This window comes from Poecile atricapillus, chromosome 3, assembly GCF_030490865.1.
Source record: "Poecile atricapillus isolate bPoeAtr1 chromosome 3, bPoeAtr1.hap1, whole genome shotgun sequence".
Taxonomy (NCBI): domain Eukaryota; kingdom Metazoa; phylum Chordata; class Aves; order Passeriformes; family Paridae; genus Poecile; species Poecile atricapillus.
Window position 1 is genome coordinate 78,754,096 of NC_081251.1, and position 26,885 is coordinate 78,780,980.

General features: G+C 35.2%; 1 protein-coding gene across 2 annotated transcripts in view; it reads right to left on the reverse strand.

Annotated features, from left to right (window-relative positions):
• Positions 1 to 26,885, reverse strand: part of TTC27 (tetratricopeptide repeat domain 27) — a 115,191-nt gene that overhangs the window by 55,665 nt on the left and 32,641 nt on the right. For both annotated transcript variants that reach the window (XM_058836490.1, XM_058836491.1), the window contains one exon: positions 25,415 to 25,481. In XM_058836490.1, the coding sequence (XP_058692473.1) occupies positions 25,415 to 25,481 (67 nt within the window). The remainder of the gene's footprint in view (positions 1 to 25,414; positions 25,482 to 26,885) is intronic.

A 26,885-nucleotide genomic window follows, 5' to 3' on the forward strand; every position in this document is an offset into this window, starting at 1 on the left:
AAAAGTGAGACAGCAGGAAAGCTTCCTTACTAATTTTATTGACACTGCAAATACAATCCATCTTCTCTGAGAAAACACATTTGTCTATAGATATTTGTAGACTGGAGAAAAAGCCCCAGTGGTTTTATTCTTTCCTCACAAAGATCTCCCATAGCATTAAAAAGCATAATTTGCTCATGGTTTCTGTTTAATGCCTGACAAATTTCTGTCATGTTGTAATCTGTTTTTGTTTTCCCTAGTGATTTCAAAGGAAAGGAAGCAGAAAGAAACAATCTAAAAAAAATTTCCTCCAAACAAAACTACAATAGGAAGAGAGGCAACAGCAAATGAAAGCACAAATAAAGGCAGTGTGAAGGCACGCAGAGCCAAATACTTCAACTAATCCTACCCTTTGTGACCAAGAATCTCTGCACTGATTTTCATGACTTCTACCTGGTATTAGACTAAGAGGCACCCAAAGGCTTCTATACTGTCCTCTGTGTTCTGAGGATCTGGAATTAATTAAGGGACCGCAATCACAATGCTCTCTATTCTGTAGACTTTCAACTGCCCTTTTACAAAGTATAATCACTAAATCTATTAACTGATGTATGTCCTAGTTCTGAGAGCTCACCTCTCTCCTGGCTCCATCCCTATTCTAGTTTGGTCTTAAGACAAACACAAGCAAGGCATTCCTAGCTCAGGACATTGGTGTTTATTTTTTAGCAACCATCCCAGGTAGCTGCTAAATCAAACACCTTAAGTGATTGCTAGGGCCAAAACTTGAACAACATCTCCTTTACCTTAAAAAGACTATTTTGTGGGAAAGGTCACCCTTTTCCCCATTTTCCCCACTATTACTATTCTGTCATACGATTTAACTTTTTACTTCAAGGGATTTTTTCTGTGCTACCTTGTGGTAGATACTAGTATTAATTTTGCAAAAGAAAAATGACAACTAAAAGTCTTGGCTAATAATGCTCCTGAAGATATTTTCAGGTCTGATTACTGTCCTTGTGCAGCAGCAGAGTCCTTATTCTCTCACTGGTTCACCTTAGCAAGTGGAGGGCAGAGCACAGAGTTTCTGTGTCCACAGCATTCGGCTCCGCAGGAGAACAGGCAGCCCAAGTAAGCCTCTCCTGTCTCTGCTGGCACCTCCCACACCAGCGCCTAAGCAGTAACTGAAGCAAGCATGCTGCATGAGCTGTGTATAAAGTCAAATAGGGAGGGAGGAAATCTGAAGAGAAACAGGGTGGAAGACAAGCAGAGATAATAACATTTAACTCTTCTGCATGAGCAATGACAACTCATATTTTGAGTAACAATCCTGCTTTTTAAAGGTATTCATGAAATAAAAGGAACGGTTATACCTGCTGTAAAATTGCAGAAGAAAAATTTAAGTTTTTCAACAGTTTTATTTATACAAAGAAACCCTGCAACTGCACAAGACAACAAGAAGCAGACCTAGTTTTCATTTAAGAAGCATTGGTAATTTTATACTTTTACAGAGCTCACAGTCCTGTGCCAGAATTCAAATGCTCACCTTTTCATTGCCTAATTATAATGTTTAAAGCATCACAAAAAAAAGCAAATAATACATGCATAAAAGGCACAAATGTTTATACTTAAAGGTTGTAAAGAATAGTTTCAGAACATCTAACCATAACTATTAAGCAAGCTTTAATCTTATACCCAAAATGTCCAAATATCCCAGATAATAAATACTTTCTCATAAGATCCAAGATTTGTATTTTTACCTGAAGCTAAATCTAGACTCTTTTAATAGGACTATAGATTAAAATGAAACATCTGGAAAAAAAACCCAAAAACTTAATCAAGATCATGCAAGTTTTGTCAACGTACTTGAAAGTTCATTATGCTGCACCAAGGGCAGCTAAGAAAATTAACAAAATAATTCTGAAGCAAAACCACTATTGAGAATCTTCACAAGTCATCTTTGTTCTTACTTTAGGGAAAGAACAATAAAATAAAGGAAGAGAAACACAGGAAGATTAGACAGGGTGATAAGAAATGAAAGAAAATAAGGTTATGCAACATTTTCTGCACAGAATAGGATATTTTCACATGGGGAAATTAATTTCTCCAATTCTTCCACACATTTTTTTCCTACAAACAATATCATCCTCTCCCATCATATCAGAATGTAAAAAGATGACCAAAGTATTATACAAACCAGAATATTTAATTCAATATATCTTTCTTATATGACATTCAAAGGAAACAAGATGATGCTGCAAGTCTTAATAACAAAGTAGTCCATTATTGTACAACACTTATAGTATCCCCATAACTATGTAAGAACAAAAGGCAAGTTTTGTTCTTAGAACAAAACTTCTCCAGGCAACCCATTCCAGACTGCTCAAGGAAGTTACTGACGCTGTATACCTGGATGTGTTCAAGGCCAGGTTGGATGGGGCTCTGAGCAACCTGTTCTAGTGGAAGGTGTCCCTGCCCATGGCAGGGGAGTTGGAACAGGATGGCCTTTAAGGTCCCTATCAACCCAAACCATTCTATGATTCCAAGTAATAACCTGAATTGAGAGATAGATAGATTACATTAGTAATGACACCCAGATCAAAACCAGCCACACATTTCTGTCAAACTCAAAAATCAGATACCATTATTGAATGATTCAGCCTCAGTACTCATAATTTAACCTAGGTGTGAAGTACTCCCTGATCACCCATAATTTTCTGTCACAGAAACAGAGAAAGAACTGCATCAGTTGATCACAACTTACAGAAGGTAAAGATTGGTCAAAACAACTCTTCTGCCTTTCTCCATCTACTATTTTAAAAAGTTGGGAGTTCCTATAGGAATTCTTCCTGACATCAAAGTCAGGAAGAGCTTGGGCATCTAACACGTGCTAGAAAACCTCGAACAGACAAAGATGATTCTTGTTAACTGCAGCACTAACTAATTTTAATGTTTTTTAAGTTTTCCTTATGATAAATCTATGCACTAAGGCTATTCTTTTACTCTTGAAGCTTGCTCACTGGTAAACTATCAGGAGCCTAGCAAAGCACTCTGATTGCTGTGATGGAGCTATCATCTGAAAATGGACTTGCAAACTGAGCAATTTTAATTGCAACCAGTTGTGGAATTCTTAAGAATTTGCACATTAGTCCACCAGCTAACCAGAAATATTCTGCTTATTGGCCAAATTGCCAGGATGTGGCGAAATTATTTAACTGAAGTCACAGGCAAGAGACACCCTGAGGATAGCTCTGTTCCTCTGTCCTGCCTCCAATGACACGACTCTTAGTTCAGATTTGGCTCAGGTTATTTGCTAACATATTTTAAGTTACAAACAAACAAGCACAAAACACTGAGGAGGATTTAGAGAAAAAAATGAAAAATATTCCTTTCTAGTTCCCTTATATTATCTATTTCAGTTAACATACTTCAGGAGCTTTGTTGTTCACTTTTCCAAAAAAAACCACACATCAAGATTTTCAAATTACTCATGCGTATTACTTCACATCTACTTATCAACCATATTGTTTCATATAACCACATATATCTTTATTTCATGATTTTCAGTAATTCATTCGGATAATTTACATTAAACCCTTATTTCTTCAACACATCCCAAGGTAAAATGGCAACCTTTTAACTCATTCTGTGCTTTTCTGTCAAATGAGACACTACCATGGCTTTTTTTCCACATTTTATATCATGCACTACAGTCAGGTGGGTACATAAAAAACCCACTAGTGATTGAGGCATGAACAATGTGCATTTCACTTGTATACATATCTGTTAATCTCTGGTGACTGACTTTAATCACTGAAAGCCAACTTAAAAGTGTTTAATTTGTTTTTAGGTACACGCCAAAGAATTGGCAAAAACTTCTACGGAACTCATGACTAAGGACAAGAGGAAAAAATCAGTATGATATTAGGGAGAATGTGGTTTGCTTTCCACATGTTATTCTCATCCAAATAATCTGACACTTAAGTTTCTGTATAACTAATGCAAGTTTTTCTTCTAAGAAGTCATGTTCAAATGACACTTATTTAATTTGAAATTTTTTTGAAATTTCTCCTAGCACTAAACTGGTGACCAAAAAAGCAAAATGAAATAAAATTTAAAATAAACAACTTTGAGAAAAACCTGAAAGATGCCACATTATTGTGGAAAAGCTTCCTTACATTAAATCTATGTTTTTTCAACAGAAGACTATTTCATGAAACATACTCCTCGGAAAAATTTCTGGAAAAAAAGTATGAAAAAAAAAGTATGTATAGAAAACTCTGCCCTGGAAAGTAGCTAAATTAACTTCATGAAACTGTTTTTAATTGCCTAAGAAAGACTAAGGCAATCCAAGGTCCAGAGGGACACAAAAATAATAAAAGTTTTGAGAAAAGTCCTTAAAATATTAACTCCATTACTAACCAAGTTCAAACACAGATGATCTGCAGTATGACTGGCAGCATCTGTTTGAAATGGGATTTGAAACTTTAAATAATAATTCTGTTAGAACCCTGTAAGTTAGAATAAAGTACATTTGTGATTAAGTGGTTTCCAATACCAGTGCATTTTTTATGTTTTAGTGAAAATCACAAGTATCAAGAGGGCAAGAAAAATACTAAATTTCTAGTTACAATTAAGCAGCAGAACCATGGCTTGGCAACAGAACAAGCCAGTCAGTATAACTACTTTTAGCTTTTCTGCTTAGTGTAGGAACATGTAAAAATTTCCTGTTGGCTCAAACAGATCAAGTAGCCTTGTTCAAATCAAGTATACGTACCTATTCTGCCCATCCCAAAGATTTTGAAATAACTAGGAATCAAAAGAAGATTTTATTATATGGCACCACTAGCAAATGTATGATGCTGAGGTTTTACAGAGCTCAAATTCCTCCTAGTAGTGTTTTTATTCTTATCACAACACTCAACAGTTTACCAATCCTTCAGTGACCACAGATTAAGAGGAAACTATAATAAATATGCACATACACAAACCCTCATATCAATAAACAACTGAAATCCATTACTGTTTTCTAAACAGGCATATTTAACTGGACAAGAAGTAGCATTTGATGTATAAGCTGATTTAATGTATGTGTCAAAGGATTGCTTTTAAGCATAGAATGCTGTTGTGCTGGTTAATATAAATATTTTAATGCAAAGAATTGCTTAGTAGCCAGCTAAAGGAATTATTTCATCTCTTTGTATCTATATTTAAATTAAAAGCTTCTACTTTGCAACTATCACAGTACAAACGCTCTTTATACACAGAAATGAAATTTCAAATAAATCTAAAAATGCATTCAGAATTGAAGAATATCAAATAATAATGACAATAAAAAGTCTTTTTGTCTTTGATTCACCATTATCCTTAGTTCAATGCTACCCCCAAGACTTTTCCTCTTTTTATTTTCCATTTTTATCATACACAAATCTTCTCTGTTGTTATGTGTAATGATATACAATTACTGTATGTAAATCTCTGTATGTATTTTTATGTAACTGCATTGAAATGGAACCCTTAAACTAAAATGTGTATCTGTAAACACCTGTCTGATTCATCCCAGACAAAGACTAAATGCTATCATTTCAGAGAGGTTATTTTTTATTTTTTTCTTTTCATACTAACAGGGGAGCTCCCCCAGTGTCTCCATAAATCATAATTTCATTGAAATTGAATCATCTGGAAGTTCAGTCAGAAACTTCATTCTTCTATACTTATATATATATATGTATATATATATAATACTTCTCATTTCTCTGAGGGTATCACCTTAATGCACTGACAACTTCACTTTAGGTTCAACATTCAAACAAAACTTGACAGCCAATAAAGATTTTCTCTTGGACAGTAAATTGGAAGAGGTAGCAACAAAAGACAACACATCAAATTCAATCCTATTGACTTTACTGCTTCTACAGCAGAACTTCTACTTCTGCTGTGGAATCCACAGTACAATCCCAAATTTACATGAAACATCATGAGTATTTTATAGCTTTAAACAAACAACAGTGGCTAGCTTGGGAACTAATAAAAAGGACGATGAAGTAAATTATTTCAAACCCTCCTCTCTTTTCAGCTTCTGTCATCCATAATCATTGGCATTGCAAACAACATTCCCAAGTAATATTTTTGGAATCTACACCACTACACAAGATGGCAATTTCAGCACCTAAAAATTCCTCACCTTTCTAAGTATTAGGAACAAAAAATATTTGGTTGCATATGTCAGTAGTTAGATACAACATACTAATGTGAAAAAACCCCCAAATTTGAAGCATCTGTTAATTTGACAGCAAACCTTCAGATAAATAAATTCTAGAAATATTAGTTCTGGACTCATCGTGCTTTAGGCAAAACCAATCAGGCTGTATATTCTCTAGTCACATTTTAATAGCTATGAACACCATATTTCGTAAGGTCCAACAAGAAAAAAATTACATTAGGATTTCACTCCAGATGATTCTTGTTTCAAATTGACAAATTCTAACCCTATTTGGCATAATTGTCTCCTTGGAGAGCAACACAAATAAGATACAGGACACAAACATGGACAATAATACTTTTATATCTTGAGAATGCAAGGCTTCCATAAATACTATGACAGTAGGATATGTTTAGTGGCTAGCAGGAAGTAAGAGAAGAAAAGAAGTCTAATTTATACAGAAAATCGTTCCCAGCATGGACTATCCAAGGGACTTTGCAGATATGTTCTTGGTTGCTTTTTTTTTATTAAAAAAAAAATCTAAACAGAAGGAATACTCACACCTGTGTGTATTGTAGTCTACTACATCTTTCCTCCTCAAGGTCAAAAGAACTTCTCAAGTATCAAACAAACTTTAAAGGCCCTGCTGGTATCTTTAAGAATTATCAAAACCTGTGCTGTATCTACCTTGACACATCTCTAATTTCATACATTCACTAAACACAGAAATCTGTCCTGCACTTCCAGTCATTCTAACAGAGTTGTGGACCAGAAAAAAAAATCAAAATCAACTAATAAAAAAAAAAAAAAAATCAACTAATCCTGCAAATTAGATGTGTATATACATCAACACATGAGCAACTGTGTTCAAAATTTCTACCTTTTTCTGTGAAATGGACTGCAATTTTAGGTAGCAAACAAAAGCATCTTTTTCCATATGGCTTTGACAACTAGAACTTAAAAACCAACAATACGAAGTCTTTGGAATTACAGATTATTAATTGATTTAACAGTCTTAGGCTAAAACTAGCAAGACAAGGGTAATTTACATTTTTTTCTTCACAAACATGACAACTTTCATTATACACTTCAAATTAATTCTATTTCAGGCATTATTCCAAGTCCTGTGTTAGTGTTTCTTTTTCAGTGTTGCATGAGGAAAATGTGTTATTACTTGGTTAGGTCTTAAATATTTCCTTGCCTAACAGTATCTAATGTAAATTCTGCATGGTACCTTTACAGCATTATGCCAAGACCTCTGCACCATAATAAAAAACAAAAATAAAGCATTGCTTGAACCTGTATGAAATGCATTAGCAGAAGTTCTGTATTTTTGTTTATTAAGTCTCTCTGTTTCAGTGAGTTTTTACATCATGACAGCATGCTACAGAGTCAATCATGTATTCACCTGTGGTTTTTCTAAGGCCTCTTGAAGTTACCATGATTTAAAGAATTCTCTGACTGTCAGTGAGGTAAATGAGACAGACAGACAGAATTCCTGAAAGCTTTAAAGTGACAGAGAAGGTTTACTTTCCTGCACTGAGACAGCAGCATTTTCACAGTGCCATTTTCTAGTACTGCTTTAATATTCCATGTATTTCAGCAGGTTTAGACCCCACATTCAGCCATATTTTTCCCAAAATCTAAAGCTATTCACTCAACTGTATGACAAGGGTTTATTTTGGTCTATAAAACTAATCCTGGGACTGCTGAACTAAAATAGCTTTTCACCACAACAGGTGTTAGCTGATCATTAGCAGAGCTGGGCTTAAAGCTCTTAACCACAGCCATTAGAAATACCTCTTGGTGTTAAAAAGTCAAGAGCAAGGCCAAAACACCATCAGTGATCTGCATCAAGGGACTAGTTTAATTAGAATGGCATTTGTAAAATTCACTTTGTCTAGTCTTGTCTGGTAGCCTCAGCACTCAAATTGTAACATTATATCATTGTAAATACAGAGTACCTTTTGTTAAGAAGACGCTGATTTTTTTTTGTTTGTTTTGCATTGCTATATACTTCAGTGTGTTTCAATGAGATATACATAATTTCAGAAGCTTGGATAATTTAATGGATTTGGAGTAAAACATTAATTATGAGTGCTGTAAAATTAAACATATGTGTACACACACATACTGGTTACTTTTTTAAGTCTTCAGTTTTCTTTTTGTCCACACACACTTTATAAGGCAAAATGTTAGAAACCTCTTAGGTAAGCAGTTACTTATTTACACTATACTAGACTGATCTAGAAATGAATGCCAGACTCAATAGAGCAGCAATTACATCGCACTTACCTAAAAGCAATTTAATGTTCTCAAATGTCTCATTTAATCTTCATCTGCAAATGACTGACTCTCTGAAATCTATCATATCTGGAATTCATCACATCTGAAGGCACATTAAATGCAATATAAGAGTTATTTCATACCTCTCTCAATCAATTCAAAAGTTAGACTGGAATAAATTTTCTTCTAAGACTTAAAAAATATCACAACACACGAAAGCTAACAATCTCACTTCAACTGTATTTTCCACAGCTATTTTTACCCCACTCAAATAGTGTTCTGTAGCAAATGGGTAGGTCTTGATAACATCCACCCACTGTTATCCTCATACTCTGTCCTGCTTATCATTCTAAATATATTTCCCCTCCATGGCACTTATTTTAAGCAGTAACTCTTACTCCTTCTGGTATCTACCTTGCAAAGGGACAGTCCTTGCTTCTAGGCAACTATGTACGCTAGATCAGCTTGGAAACTGTGCTGGCCTATGGACCACTTCTGTAGTGCCTAGAATTTCAAGGAATAAAAAAAATAAATAATAATAATAAAAAAAAAATCAGGCAGGAAATCTTGGAAGTTAGCTCTATTATCTGCTCAAAGATATTTGTTACTATCCTTACATTTCTTCTACCTCCCCTTAAAACAAAGCAATTGTGGTTGGAAAAACCCAACACAGCCTCTTCTCAGCAACAGATCGCTATTATTTCATATTCACCAGCAACCTTTTCCTTTGTTAGTCAACACTCAGCATAGTCAGCTGACAATACAGCTGAAAGTCGCAATTGGGAAAAAGGATATTTTCCCAAAAGAAAATATCCTAAGACTTTACACCTCATTTGTTCCATTTGTTTTCTTTAGCAAAGGAAACATAGGCAATATTCAGGTAAAATAAGGCTGCCCTACCCCTGGTCTTAGTTCTTCTAAGTAACATTAGTCAGGAGAATACCCAACTTCTCTTTCCATTCTGCACCACCATCTCATTTGAAACCTGAATTATCTTGAGTCTATTTTACCTCCTCAGTGAATCTTATTTTTGAAGACCATGAAGCAAAAAGAATCATACAAAAGGTCAAGATCTGATGCTTTTACTAACAGATCTAAATATATTGTTCTGTTATTCTTCCCTTCTTCTGCTTCAAGTACACTTCCTCACATGCAGAATACCAGCCAAAACAATACCAGGTCTTCTCCTCAACCACACTTTTCAGAAGTGTAAAGGGAAATGGTTAAGCACTGTTAGAACAAGATTTACAACCAAACATATGAAATGCCACAGCTGCTCCTTCCTCCTGTTACAGTTTTTACATCTTCTGAATACACATAAAGAATTTCCTCAGCTTCTATGCTGGATGTTCCTGTGTTTTCCTCTTGGAAAATCTGTCTCATGCCATAACCCTGAAACTCAGAAACACCTAAATATTGTGTGTATTAAAAAAAATTAAATAAAAACGGGTCCTTTGACATAAACATGGGGGTACTGGAAACAAAACTCTAGTCAGAAATAGCAGAAAACAAACACATGATGATTGTCTTTCCATCTAGGTCTGAATGTAGCTCTGCACATAAAACTGAAATGACAGCCCAGTGTCCCCTACATGATGCAATTCACCAGGAAAAAAGGTCAGAGAAAATGAGTACACGAGCACTTCCTTTTCAGAGCAAGTCTATATGTTCCACAAAAAGAGCTGTGTGAAAGGAGTACAAAGATCTACGCTTACTGGAGAGTTTTCAGTGGAAACAAAAGACTCAAAGAAAGCTTTGTATGGATTCAAATGTCAAAGAAACACAAAAAAGCAAGCTCATGTATCAGCCTGCATGGAAAAAAAATATAGTAAGAACTATGGATACTTATAGTGAGGTATAAACATGATTTTTTTGCTTCTGTATAATGCAGTCTGTGACTTAATTTGCATACATGCAGGTATGTAACTTGCAGAGAAAGCTACGGAAGAAACAAATACTACAATTCAAAGTAATTTTAGACACAATGAAATAATCAACTCAGATCAAGTTCGGCTAGGAAAATGTTCCAATGCTTTTCCCCCTTCAGGATTTTCCACTTTCTAATAACAGTACAAAGATATTATCAATCAAATTGGTTGTTCAGTTCTACTTATACAACCAAGTTGCAGATATATCCTGGATGTCCAGAATTATATAAGTTTTCTTTCACAGTAACAGGCATTGGTGGGCTGATATTTACCAGATTTTTAAGAGCTTGACAATCTTACAGTACTAACTGGTATACATATTGTGTCCTCATGTAAGATGTAAATGAAGAGTATTTTTTTTATGCTGCTGCCTAATCTGTTTTTTGTGTTGTATTTTGGCTTGCTTTTTTCTTTTCATTTTAGGAGACTAAGTTCAGAAGTAAGCTTTCCTTGGAGGTTCTCAATTTATTATTTTTTTTTAGGAGAAGAAAGAAACTAGAGAAGAAAAGGAAATGTCATGAAAAAAAGAAGATACTGTTTTATTTAAAGGAATCAGCTTTCAATGACTAGTGAAGGGTAAACCACATAAGATATGGCTCCTATTTTCAGTTAGAATGGAGTCCAGCCATATGACTGACACTTGCTCTGTTGTGCCAAACACATCACTTATTCGGTGTTATCCTGCAAACAACTTCAGCCAGATTTGACTGTAGTAGCATTGTTTTTTTCAGGTCTGTGGTTTGGACTTACTCCTGAAACAGCCTAAGTACAGACTTCCAGACCACATCACAGTACTGCATTTATTTCCTAAGGCCCAAGCTCAACAGAAATAAATCACGATGTTGGATACAAAAGAGTAGATTTTAACTCTTTGGTATCAATGATAAGGATTTCCCTAGTTATTAAACAACAGTAAATTTCTCATTTTAACTGCTCAACCTCTGGAATTTCACCTTCTGTGCCAAGATTCTCAACGCAACATGTGATCTTGAGGTTATATCCTGAAAACCAGAACAGTACCTTTTTTTTTTTTTTTTTTCCTCTGCACAGGTAGTAAAATAGTGAATCTGGTTTGACAATGGCTAGATACCATTTTAAAAATAATTATAATTTCAGATAAATAATATAAATAAAAGATAATTTCAGAACTGTGTGCACACTATCTGTGGACTTGCAATCTACTTAGTCTCAAGACAAATGACTGAAAGCAAATGACTGAAAAAACGGCTAAAATGTAAAAAAACTGTGTCAATGGAGGATATTTTCTAGCTTGTTAGATTTGGCCATGTGGGAGAAGAAATCTATCCTATTCCCCTTGCAAACTACAACAGTAGGCTCCTAAATCCTTTGCCCTTCACATGCTCTACCCCCCTTCAGCCTTGCCTCTCCTCTGACAGAGAACACAGAGAACACTGGAACAGACAGTGCTACAGGTTAAGTCATTCTCTGCTAAGGGAAATTTATTCTTCAGGGAGACAGTTGTGACTTTTAATCTTTCCATTTGTTACTGTTGCCTGTGGCTACAGACAAAAGCCAAGATCTTTCAGTACTTTCTTTGGGTTGGTCAATTTTTTATTTCTTTCTTTTTAAAGTAATAATTCTTACTCAGCAAAATCCAGGTAAAACTACACATTAAGGCTCCCATTCCCTTTTTTCTGTTCTACTGGTTTGAACTTCCCAGGGCAAACTCACTGCTTTCAAAACTCTGGATCACTGGAAAAATTCTTTAGGGCTGACAGATCCTTATGCAACTGACCCAGGGTGGTGGGATTAGTCTGTTCCATCTGCCTCCTCACATTTATGAGAACACCACTATGCTTCCCTCCACAGATTGCCAGTGATACTTCCTGTTTATCTGACCTATCAACAGCCTCTGGAAGAATGTTGCTCTACATGCTGTTTGTTATTTGATGCTGCATAGATTTGGACTCTAACAGCAACTTTTATCTTTAATTCTACAATGATAACTTCATTACAAATATCCATTCACAATAATTTTCCTTAAAATACCTTAACTGAGAATCTTTTGCAGGAAGAGAATACAGGGTAGCAAAAATACTTGTTCTCAGACAGATTTTGAGCACAACCATAAAAATTACACAAAGCAATGAAGCATTAGAAGTTCCCTTCACAGCCTCACTAGAAAGCATTAAATTATCTTCTTTAAAAGAACTAACTTAAACGTTTTCATAATTTCATACATTTAACATTAGTCAATGGCACAAGAAGAATAGCAGTAGCACACAGCTTTTCCATTGTAAAATGCACACATCCCATTTGTGGACCCATCCTATAATGATGTTGACTAGTAAAAATCAGCTACCACATTTGCTTCTGTAACAAGCACAGCAAAAAAAATCAGGAATAATTACATGCCTAGATCAGTGATTTATAGCAAGGCTGCCACCGACTTTATTATTCATCTATGTCAGAACAAATTACAGAAGTTCTATAAAACACCCTCCCAACCTTCAGTCTGTAAGAACAGCTGTCTGTAGAACAGTGAGACACAGCAAAAGAAAAACCACACAGTGCCAGACAGGGCTCTACAGGGAGTGTGTCTACCTGGTTTTTCCCCGTTTTGAATGCCAGCATCTACCACAGGAATTCTGCCTACAATGGTGTCCATGGTTCAGCAGTCTACATACTGCAATACTTGGTGTTCACAAGTAATATGACATGTTAATGCAAGAGGCTTGCCTCACTTACTGCTTGGTGGGCTAAGGGGCTAGAAGATGGCTGGAGATTACAATTTCAGTGAGACCTATAGGATGACCTCAATAGTTTCCCCAGAAAGAGCATATTAGCAAGTCTGAATGTCCATTGAAAGATAATTGATCTCTGATTTCACTCAGTTCCTTCTTGACTTCGCCAGCAGAAATATTTTGTCTCATTAAAGAGCTACTGCTCTCACATGCAAGAGCATCAAGCTGCTGGAGGCCACCAGCACCCTGGCTTTCAACCTTATGTGCAAAAGTTTCATACCCAGGAAGAAAACAAAACTGTCACCTTTCTTTCACAGCCTGAAGGCACAATAGTCCTGAAAGAAGACTAATTTCTGCAGCAACCAAAAGTGAGGAAGGAATGGAGTAAAAATAGTCAGCAATACATTAGCAGGAAAGGAACTAGGGAAAATGAGAGCAAGAGCGAAAGATAAACAACAGGCAAGCACTGACAAAGAAGGGCTGAGAGGAATATGGCATGGATGAGTAAACAAAAAGGGAAGCCGACACAAGCACAAGTGACTAATACTAGTGGGGGGAAGAGTGAGAGACTGCTGGAGAGCACAAAAGAAAATCCTGTCTTAGCGGGCATAAGTGAGTAGCATTCCTAAATCTGAGAGAGTTGTGAAGAGAGAAGCTATAATCTGAATATATTTATTAGTCAAATGGCAGTGTCTGAGTTGTGATTTGACTTGAAAGAAGCTACAAGCATGAGCTGTAATGGATTAACATTCAAACACAACAGCCTATGTCTGACCAGTTGTATGCACAGAAACCACAGCAGTTATTAAAATCACTGAGAAAATTAGATGAAGAATCATAGAATGGGTTGGGCTGGCAAGTCACCCTTAAAGGCCATCTAGTCCAATCTCCCTACAATCATCAGAGACATCTTCAACTAGAACAGGTTGGCAAGAGTCTCATGAAATTTGACCTTGAATGTTTCCAGGGATGGGGCATCTACCACATCTCCGGGCAACTTGTTCCAGTGCTTCACCACCATCTTCATAAAAAATTTTCACCATATGTCTAATCTGAAGAAACTACAAGACATTTTACTATGACAAATGAAAGAAGCGATCTTTTTAGTTTTGTACCCCTATGGTTTGCAACTTTCCAGCTTTATTACAGCTACAACACACAGAAATAAACATTTGTGTACTACAGATCAGGAAAAGACAGAACATACAGACACAAAAAGACACACACTGCCGTTCTTGCACCACAAGCTGTAAGATGAGAGCTGTGTCCTTACCCCAGCCACTAAATGCCCTGCTTACTTTTTGACTCTTGCTACTAAGCTATTAAGAGCTCCAGATCATGCAAGCTGTTCAAAACAAAAACAATTTTCTAAACATATTTCATTTCTTTATTCCAAAACTGTAAGGCTTTGACAGATATGTATTAAACTGAAAAGCAAAGAAAATACCATTTCTAGCAAACAATAAAAAACCAAATTAGGGACAATACCCAAGGCACATGCTTTCCCTCTCCTACTGTTGCAATTATTAAATCAAACATTTAATCCTACAGCACAGAAAAATCTTTCACAGTCTATTTATAGAAATCTATGAAAAATATTTTCTCTCTCATCTTTTGTCTAGACTAGACAGAATTCATTGGAGAATGTGTTGGCCAATATATTCTGACAAATGTACTTAAGAAAAATCTAGCTGACACAAGACATGAAGTCTTTCAAGAAGGAAAAACAAAGCCCAAGCTCCAATTTAACTAATGCAAGACATGCTTAAGGAAAATATAGACAGGACAGTAAAGTCTCAAATATGTCAAAATATATCAACAAATAGCTAGTGTCATGAATTTCATTTCAGTTCAGAAAAGGCCCCAAATCTCAGCTTCCCAGATAGAAAAACATTAAATAGTGTGAATATTTTAAAACATTTTTGCAAATTGAAACATGCAGAACATGATGCTTTTAAACATTTTATTGGCCTTTATTTGAAGAGTCTGCATGACTAACAGCTCTACTTGCTATGATTAATGCAGTCAATCCAAACATGTCAAAAGTATTTATGTTATACCATATTATCATATATACTGTATTTTAGGCATATAAATAATACCAGAAAAAAGTCTGAAATTTCTCACAGTAATCATGAGACTAACTTATGATACTCATTGCTTGAACAGTCCACTAAATGAGCTGCCATTGGTTCTATCTCCTGATGCAATGGGCTAACCTTCATCAACACAATATGAAACTTTCTTATTCATGTATTTGCATAACTGAAAATTACTTTCCATAAGGGCCACAAACACTTTATGTGAATTACCTTATGAAGTTTTCCTGCATATTAGATGTTATAAATAAGTATTAAAAAAAAATACTTTGCTCAACTGGTCTGTAAATTATACCAGTAAAAATCTATTTCTAGAAGAAAAAAAATCCAGCTGTTCAATGGGGTCCATCTGGCAAGAATAAAAGCTTGCCCCTCTTCAGTCATATAATATATGATCAATACTTGGAATTCAAGCATTCTAAAAATACATGTAAAATAAAGGTACATACACCCTCCATACAGATGTATTTAAATGTTTCACAAATTAATTTAACCATGACATCTTACTGTCTGGTCAACAGCACTTTAAAATTCCATTTTTCTATTTAAATGTGCTGCTTCTGTTAAAAGAAATGAAAGGAAATATTGTGGAAATACCAGAATCAGAGCTACTAACCTTTGTCCTTCTGTAACCTAGAGGGCACCATGTTTTTCCACAACATACTGAAGCCAACAAACTCCTCATACAAGGGCAGGACAATGCACAAAACCATAACAAAGATCACTGCTGAACAGAACAGGGTTTACTCAAACCTGGACAGCTAAGCAAGTAAAGCAGTATTTCCATGAATATAAGCTGTGTTTCTCTGCAAAGTTTTTTCAAAAATAGTTACTCCAAATCTTTCTCCATTACATCTCCTTTCAAAAGCCCGTGGTTTATAGACTTAGAACTTGATTAAACACTTTTTTCCTCAAAAATCTTGAACTGCCTGTCAGTAAACATACAAAAGAAAATACCAATTAGAAATCCCTTCCAGTAGCTTGGCTACCTAAAACTTCAAAAAGAAAGAAGACCAAAGGAAAAAAATAATTAAAAGGAAGAATCATTGGAGACATTTCAGTTTTTCATTCCTAATTTTGGAGGAATAGAAAAAGAAATTCATGCAGAAATGAGCTAAAATAGATTTATTATTTATAAGTTCATATTATATTTGTCCAAAAGCAGCCGGAATAAAATAGCTATAACTGACGGCATCCAAAAGAACCAAGAACAGCAGGACAGTGACATTTTACTGATGATAAATGAATCAATGAGTATCAGATTTGCACACTTCAGACACCTTGTGAGGTAAGAAAAAACATATTTCATGACTGCAATCAAAGACTATAATATTGTAATGAAATCTATCTTAAAGTGTATTAAGTCACAAAAAAATCTGTTACTTGGTCTATATTTCATCTTTAACATAGACCATAAAGATCGTTTGGTCAACTGATATGAAAAATGTTCTACTTACAGTTGAAATATAGACATGACATCATCAGAGAAAATTAAACTCAAGTTGTTAAGACACTAGCAAACAAGAATTCAACCACCTTTATTTTTTCAGATGATACATAACAAGCAAGATTTGAGTAATATTTGAAGTACTGGGCTAGGAAAAAAAACAAATAAAGGGATGATACTTAGGCAGTTAACAGAAGATGAGGGCAAGACATTACGATAGCTATATAAATTTTAAGAATAATTCTTCCTCACATATAGTAAAACAACAAAAAATTTACTTTGAAAAAAGACAGGATTAGATTTATGCCTTGTTTAGTTCATCTGTGCCCTGTCCAGCCAAACAGTCAAAATATAAGTCACTAAAGCAAGCGACTGCTAGTACTGATAACATGTGAATTGATCATCATAACATCACCAAAAAGTGGTTACTAAGCATCAGACCAAATAGTGAGAATGTCTTATTTCCTTCAGACAATACCTCAAACAGAATTTTGTTGAATAGGGGTTTTAATTTCACCTTATTGTTGTAATGAAAACTTTCTTGCTGAAGTAAATGATAATAGTCATAACTGGTGAAGAACATGAGGGGGGAAGGGAAGCCTGGGACATGTCAACTGGCTGTCAGAGAGGCTGCTAGAAAAAATAAGTGAGCTGCTGATAGATAAAGGAGGAGGGGGAGAAGAAAAGCTGCTGTGGGAAAAAATGTTATTAATTGTCAACTAATTTGCCTGCTCAACTTCTCAAGCCCTTAGACAGGCAAAAAATCTATTAATATTTAAACATTATTTTCATGTTCTTTTACCAGTTTCAGTGAGCCCGCTAAAATCTATTGCTTGAGTAATTCTGTATGGATTATACAAAAGAGTACACCATGCTAGAGAGGAAAGGCTATCCCAAATTTCTTGCTCAGAAAGACACAATAAATCAGGAATCTTCTCTTGCAAGATATAATTCAAGCAGAGCTGCGGATCCCATGGACTGAGGGAAGAATGCAGACCACAGAGGAGAACAAAGTTGAAAGGGATAAAAGTGTCAATTATGCTGAAATCTGATACTTTGTAAAACAAACCAACTTCAGACAGACTGTTACTTAATCCCAGTGTTGGAATGGAATGCAAGCTTCACCCCTGCCCTGCAACACATGTACTACAGCACCCAGTTACTTTACCCTAAAACATCTAAAGGCAGCAAACATAACTGACAACAGCAGGCCAGTCTGCTACCCACAAAACACTGCAAAGCCAAGGACCAGACGCTTTGTGAATAAGCTTCCAAGAGATCCGGTCGAGTCTTAGCACATGCAGCAGAAAGAGGCAGCTTCTCTTTTGCCACATTCAATCTGATTACCCAGTACTGTGTGATGGGCCAGAAGGCATACATGCACTAAATTAGCAAGTGTTTAGATCCTGACATTCCTGCAAAATGATTCAGACTTCTGAATAAAGTCTTTAGAAGAAAGAAAGAAAGAAATTTAAAAAAAGAAAAAAAAAAAAGAATAGACTAGCTTTGAATTCATTTACTTAAAAAGTAACTAGTAGGGCTTTGCTGAGAGAAAGCCTTTGCAGTGTTATAATCTTGTAACCAACAGAGCCTATTCAAAATGGGCAACACAGCTTAGAAAAGAAGTGAAAGAAACTTTTTATAAAACCACAAAAGTTACAGCAGTAGAGACACATGGCACTCTTAATGAGCTTTTCAATACTCTTGCTGCTTATAAAACATAAAAAAACTGCAGCCATTTTCTCAGCAGAGAAAAATGCACTGCTTTTATTTAAGCTATATAAACAACTTCTCTTTAGAAACCAAATTGGCATGTTAGTTTTATAGAGTTTTGATAGGAAGGCTTAACATTAAAAATATCGTATGCCTTGATTTGACTGCTCCCTCGTTCCACATTAATATCGCAAATGCCATAGAAAAGATGAGAAAAACAAAGCATTTCCATTTCCACCTTCCACTCCCTCCTCCCAAAGCCCCCTTCTACAGTGAAAAGCAGAAAAACTATTCCTATATGCATATTCATACACACACAGTCAATAAAATGTGCACTATAATTCTTCACTGTGATTTTCAAAGGTACCATACAACATCAGCTTCTATTACACTCAATAAATGCCCACCGCTGGAAAAAGAAATATCCAACCATTCTAAAATTCCTTAGTAAAATCAGTCACTTCTGGAATCAGTAGCTCAGCACAGGGGAAAAAACACTTCCATCTGGTCTATCTTTGGAATACATAGTATTCCTTGGATTTTGCAGACTCCTTCCACATTCTCAAAGCCCTCCATCAGACCTTGGTATCCCTCTCAGCACTACTGGAACAATTTCAGCATGATACATTGTTTTTGTTAGAGGGTGGTAAATAACTTCAGTTTCCTCGTCTGAGAAAAATACAAGTTTATTGCCCCGTTTTTTTCCCCTCTTTAGAAGGATATCCTCACCTGTTCAAAATGTCCATAGAGAGAAGAATTGCCAGAGCTTCCTTTTCCCTCTTTCACCACATAATAAAAATCCTGACTCTTCAACTCTCCATAAATCACATCCTGAGAAGCCTCAGAATTTTAAGAAGCCAAAGCAACTAAATTTTTATGGTCCATTTTCTCTTCTCATCTTCCATGGATTCCAAAGGATACAAATACGGGGCTAAGACCAAGGATGCACAAAGCAAGACTTCTCCATCACAGTTTCTCGTTACTTTCTCTTCTCAGTCCCCTACAGGTTAATATTGTTGCTGCCACTCAATGTCCCTTGATCATAACACACTAATAAGGGAAAAAAGTAATATTCTCCCACACTGGGCTAAGTGCTCATCACATTTACCACAAAAACCATTTCTCCTGGACTATTCAACGGCTTCGACAGATGGAATGGGTAATTTTAAGGACCAGCTGCAGCTCCTTAATCTTGGATGTTTATTGGAGTGTCATATTAGACTGTGAAACATTGAATTATTTCCCCAGTAGGTAAACTATAAGCTATAGTACAAGCTTTCTATGAAGCTCCAAGAACTTGTATTGCAGAGTCTAATCTTACTAGAATTTTTCTTTTAAAAAGAAAATATTTTTCTCTTTTGCAAGAGAAAAATGGAACACCATCCAGTACTCAATATTTTCCCTATTTCTCTGCAAGAATTGTGTAATATTAAAATTATAACAAAGGAATATTTATCAGTTCTAAAGTAGATGTTTAACGTATTCCTGGAACTTTTTTACATTTCAGAAAGAGTTTGCAGTCTCCTGTTTTAAAACTTCTGTTCACATCATAAACACCTTTATAAAGCTTTAGGTGTAATTTTTAATATTTTTTAAAATATCATGTACACTTACATAGCACTGCTGTTCATTTCATCTCCTCTTTGGTATACTGTCTGACCTGCATTACCTATTTGAAATAATACAAACAACAAATATTTAATGGAAATTATTTTCAGGCTTACTTTTGCTCATTTCCTAAAAGGATATTTTTTCTAAAAAAAGTATTTTGGCCACTGATTTATAGCTCAGTGATGTATTTGTATAATTCTAGGGGAAAACTGCTGACCAATATAAAATGCAGCAGAACTTCACAACTGTATTTTTACATTAAAAACAATCCACCAAAAGTAAAAAAGGTAAGGATGCACATTTAGGCATTGGAAAACTAATCTGGGGTGCTGGGAGTAAACTAAGCTACAAAATCTCAATGTAAAAACAGCACTGATTTACTTCTTTGCTTTCTTGCATCTTCTACGTCCTACATAGAAAGCTCCAGCAAAAAAATTTATTAAAAGGGAGAAACCAGTAATTCTACCAGAGAAGCACTAAGTCTCACTATTGTTTTACTGTCCCACCATCCCTCTCTTAAAATGGCTTTTGAATGCAATATTCAGTTAGATAACCAGAAAATTCACCAAATACCAGCTGTGTAACTGGTCTGTGTCTCCGAAGTGGTTTGTGTAATATTTGATTTCTGAAAAATATCCTAGCTTTCTTAGGAGACCAACTGCTTACCATAATAGAATTAATGAAAAAAATAATAGTTTAGGGAAACCATTATGAAGTGTGAAAAAAAATTATCTCCCTCAAAAATATTTTTTTTATTTTGCGTTTAGTCTTATGCTAAAATGTAGAATGCAATTTGCATTACTTCTCATGTAAAGATATTGTATGAACAATTGAACTGTAAAGAAAATAATCTAATGTATCTAACTTCACTTCTGGATTAATGTTTTAGAAGCTGAAATATTATACTGATGGGTTAAGAGATTTGACTAGAACAACTCAAAATTTAAGTCCAAATTCCTGTTACAAGAGTTGCTATCCCAATCAATGAGACTACATACACTCTCACAAGTTGCTTCAAGAACGAGCAACACTGAAAGCAATTCTTAGTTACAAAAGACAGTGCTTTTAGGACAATAACAGCTATTTCCAAGTGACTCCAGTAAATGAAAAGCAGAAATCCCTTTGCAGGTTACTGCAGTTACCAAGCAGTTAATTAATAGTGTTATTTTTAGCATTTTAAGTTATGCTGTTTAATAGATATTGATATATAGATATCTCTTACAGATCCAGTAATTTTCAGCTTTTACAGATATAAAAGGGAGTTTAGAATCTCAGTTTTCCAAACTGCACCTAGTACAAGGCAGGATAACAGCATCTACTTGAGATCAATTTGATCATCCTTTCCCTCTCATACTACCTAGCTCTTAATTCTCTTGGCTTGAGAGAAATTGCATGTCACACACCAAAATACTTATTTTGCATTGTCCAAAGCAAGAGGATCTCTTGATGATACACTGATCAATTAAAAATGCCTTGTAATTTTTCAAGTTTCCTAAGATAACTTGAAATGCCTCACTTTTTTGAGGAAACATGAATTTCAGTAGATATCAGATGAATGCATGACAACCATCTAACCAGCCTGCAGATTTAGGAATCCACATGTAGGCTGAGAAGATGCCTGCTCACACACACACACAGAGCAGTTTGATGCTAAAGAAATTACTAGAGCAGCATTGATATAGTGCTCATTTTCCTATTTTGGCAGTACCAAAGCTTGGTAAAAACCTTAAATACAAGTGATAACAGCTATGGTGCCATTTAATTTACTCAGCTAGCAGACACTGTAGGTGCCAGGGCTCTGTTAACACTCACACCAAGGCCATGTCAATATGGACACAGAACATCCCTACTGCCAGGGAACACGGTGATGGATTTACCTCAGTCTCAGATCTGAGACACAAAACAGCTCAGAGGTTTCACCATGAAATTCTGCAGTGACTATTCACAATTTTAGGCTCAGATGCAAGTGCCACAAAAGGTACATTTACTGAAAAGAACTCACATAAGCTAATATCTGATTCCTGCTTTTGGCTTCTGGGAAATACCTGGGATGGTGTTACTACAATTGTTCTTGTTTGTGTCTTGGGATCATAGGTCAAGGTCAAAAGAGAAAATAATTCTGAGATTCAACTGTGTCCCTACATCCAATTAATGGAAACACTGAACAAAAGTTTAAAAGAACATGATGCTGATACTGAGAATTATTACTCTTTGGTAAAATATTATTCACTCTAATATTTAGACTACTTTTTTATATCACTCCTGTTCACTGAATTTTGAATTATCACTGAATTATTAGTGAGATATACATTCCTATTCATCTACTGCCATAGATCCTTCTTTTTTTGCTACTCTGAGCAAAAAGTGATAGGGAAGCCTACACAGATCTCTCAGCCATTTTTCTGGACATCTAACCTGATAGTGGATGCTGATCTTACAAGTGTGAAGCAAGCCATAGCTGACTTAGCAGCCCTAGGAAAATGTAAGTAAGTAAATAAATGAAAACATAAGCTCCCCACAGTCATTGCAATAAAATAATTAAAGAGTAAGTTTATCAGGTGTCCTGTGATTTTTGAGGGATCAGCCACTAGGTGGCAGAAAAATGCAGTTTGATTTTCCCATCATGATGAAGAATTCACACAACAGATCTCTTACATCTATATGTCAAGCAATATCAGATAAAGGATGACAGGAAGGCTGATTATCTTTCTTCCCTAGTGCACAACATACCTTGGCTTTTTCTGCTCTTCAAGTGTTAAAACAGTTAAGCTCCACACCTACTTTCATTATTCTGAAAGCAGACCACTACAGTAGCAGGGTCAATTTTGTTAAAGATACTGTGTTATCACAATATCAGTCCATGTAATATAAAAATGACAGAATAAATGAAGAAGTTATCTCAAGATTCATGTAATATAATGACTGCTTTTCCACCCAATAATGATGAGAACAATAGTGGTAGTGAGGAGACTGATGTTGGAGTCTGGAATACAGAGTGTGTGCCCTTGTTTGTGATACTTAGTTATAAGATCCAGAAAAACACTGAATTTCATATAATATGAAATTCATGAGCATGTTTTCATGGTGATATATGAAAACAAATGTTGAAGTTAGATAGAAAAAGCTAAAAGTGTAAGTGTGTAGATTAGAAAGGTTTTTAAATCACTGGGTGAAAAAGTTAGTTTAGCGAACAGGAGACAAGATGGAGGATTTAGGGTGTTGTCCCTTGTCCCTTCTTCTTTCTTCTTCATGTTCTTCTCCTAGAGGTTTTTAGGTAATAGTTAGTGATTGGATAGAAAATGCTGCAGTGCATCACAGAGGTGATGGGTCATTGGGTCATTAAGAAAAATACTATACGTGTCTATTGTTAATTGGGTAAAAATAGGTATAAAGATAAAAGAACTGCGTAGTTCGGGGCCATTTTGTGTATCAGACATGAAGTGTGCCACAAGGCCTTGTTTGTACCATCAGAAGAAAGAAATGTGCCAAATTGCAAAGATTAACCTTGTGACCAGCCTGGAGAGACCTGTTAAGTTTTGTAAGGATCCTTCAATAAACACAAGAAACAAGATTCTAACGAGCTCAGGAGTTTTCTTTGAATAATAAGGACTGAGATAAGTGGAACTCCCCACGAGGGAGGATCCCAGAGGAATTCAGCCCAAAGGAGGCTGAGAGACTAGTGAAAAGTTATATCCACAGAGAATTGAGCCCAAAAGAGGCAAGGAGAGAGAAATTACAACTGAAGCAGGGGATATACAAAAATAGTCCATGGAGTTTGGAAATAAAACATGGAGTGCAAGATTGAGTTTTCACAGAAAACCCTATTTCTATAGTTTTATATACATTTAACATTATTTTAACAATAAAAATCGCAGGGTTTGTCTTAATGAAATTACATGCATGTCTTGAAACTTCATATGTTTGTATTAACATTACCTTTGGGGGAAAAATTGTATTTTAATAGTTTCACCGTTTTTAAAAAAATCTTACAGTGAAAAAAAAAGCTCACCAGTTTGGTGTCATTCCTACAGACTTCTTTTATGTGTACATTTCCTTACTTTATTTGTCTTTATTATTTCTGTAATATTTTGTTCCCCTGCAATCATTGCTTGATATTCTTACTGGATACTTCAATTACTACAACAGAAGAATGGGCAGTCTTATTTTTTCCTACATTTCAACTTTTTCCTGTTCTCTATTCCTACCTTTTGAAAAAAAACCCTGAAACACCAAACCCAGAATGAAACTGTAATTCAAAACAAAATACTTCAGAAATTATATAGTGAGGAATTATATCACTACAATCATTGCAGCAACAAAGAGAAAACCTAGAAACCCAGACAGCTTTACAGCAATTCATTCAGTTCCCTCATGCATCCCGTCTTAAATATACTGCAGAGGGACGTAAACTAACAGTATTTTTAAACCAACCTATTTTACATTTATCTAGTAAGATTAGGATTATCTTTTTTTACAGATAGAACCTCCTTTTACAAAAAACCCTCAATCAAACTTTACCATAATTAACCTTAGATTACTGTCCTTGGTCCTTTCACACAACTACAGGCGTCAGTGGAAAGATTCTAGCTCAAGTGAAATTCAAGGGCTTTTTGCTGAGATCCAATAATTTTCAGATTTTTTCAGATGACAATAGCACAGCAATACAGTCTCTTACTAGAAGGCTTGGGTAGGACAGCAAGTCTTCTTTCCTGCACCCAAACTTAAGTCTAAAACTGTGGAAAGTAAGCAAAAAAGGCAACATAATGACAAGCCTTTCCTCCTACATCCTGCCATATAAACTAATGTTGAAAACTCCACAAAAGCAGAAAAGATCAGGGAAAATCAAATTTTGTTTTGTCTTAAGTAAAAAAAACAAACAAAAAACAAAAACAAAACCCCAACAACATAAAAATAATGAGAATTTTCAAAGCTTCATTAAAACTTACAAATTTATTCTGCAGCAAATCAGCCACTAAACTGGGAATAAACATGTCAGAAACATGTCTAAGCAGAACATCTGATACAGACTGAATAAATCTGACAGAATAAAGTTGAAATTTCTAAAGAACTGTTCTTGAACACCATTTAAAGGAAATCACCTTCAACACTAGTGTCACAAGAGTTTGCTATAAAATTATCTAGTTGCATATTATGTTGTAATTCATACAGTGAATAAAACTTGAACACATGAAATTGTTTCGTATGTGTTCTGAGGTGAAATTACATTTTTACATGTCAAGTTTTTCCTGCATGATGATGGCTGAAAATAAGGTTAAACTTCAGCATACTTTAATTTCTTGAAATAAGAAAAAATTAATGAAACATCTAACTACTAACACAAATTTGGTTCACAAACAGTTTCCTGATTAGTGTGACTGACATATTATTGCTTGGTACTTAAATATTAAGTGAAAACATGTTTATTAAGTGCCAGGTAAGGTACTTACTGAAGTAAAAGCCAGAAGTTCCTCTTCAGTTAACTTGTGTATTGGATTGTTCTTTTGGAAGTCTATGCTGTAATGAGAAAAAAAAGAAACAATTATGATTTCACCTTTAGAATAACATTATTCAGAACACATTCTTCAAACTTGCAGAAATCTAAAGGACATTCTGGAAATGACAAATGGGAGTATGCTATATGAAGAAAATAACCTAGACCTAAAAACAGTCACAGAAATAAAGAACCATTTAGGCGACCAAGATATTTTATAAACACCACACCCAAGTGTAATGTCCTGCTTGCTTAAGGCTTATGGGAGTAACAATTTGACCAATCCTAAAAAAAGTTTAAAATCTATTGTTTGTTTTTACAGAGATCTGTTTTGAGTTAAAATCCTATAACTAACTGAATGCAGATTCTGCAAAGCAAAAAACTACAAATGCTCAAGAAGTGCTGAAGGGTAATCTCAGACAAACACCCTCCTTCTAGTCACTCAAAAAACATGACCATAGGAGTCCATCTCTCACTAACCAGTATTACCATTATCTTAAAGTATTCACAGAGGGAAAACCAGAAGAAAACACAGAGGTGAGAACTGAAATTATTTTATTCAGAGTTGGACATGCTTACAGAGATGATAAAGAAATTTGGCTTACAACTCTGTGTGGGTGAATATTTTCCTTAGTCAACAGCTCCCCAACATTTACAATCACACTACAAGAGATATCAACAAATTGCACAAAAAACCAACAAAAGCTATAATTCACTCTCCCTGTTAACACTGAAGATACCAACTGAAAATATATCCTAAACCATACCACAGATGATGCATCATCACCAAAGCAATATAGAAATGGCTATATAAATAAGCCCAAACTTACCACACTAAATTCTGCAGCAGGCCTCATATTCTAGGCTAAAACTGCAAAGTTACTTATTGTGGTAATAGGTTACAGACTGAAATTATGCCCTCTACATTATGTAACTTTCTTTGGAGATTACTTTGCCTGGTTATTCAGGCATGATTTCTTCTACTTAAATGTACACAGACTACTCACAACAATTTCTAGAAGGCAGCTTGAGAGCTCTTCCAGCTTTTCTCCCTGCACTACAAACCTCTGACTTCAGACAAATTGTTATTTAGTCTGTTCCCACTGACCTCCCTTGATGGAGGTTCCACACACACGACATACCATTTATGCTAATGTTTCATAATACCATCAGCTTCAGCAAGCCATTTGAGTGTGGCCACAAGGACATAAAGGAAAGTTCATTAACTATTGCTTCAATATATTTTCCCTGATCTCCCCACATTAAAAAAAAATAAAAACCAAACCCTATGCTATTGGTGCATTGTTTGAAAGTTTTAGATAACACTGCTAGGAAAGAAATTCTGATAGATACCTATATATAGGTATCTATCTCACTGCTTTTTCCCTTCCTTGTGAAAATTTTCATGCAAATAGGAAAGTTACAGA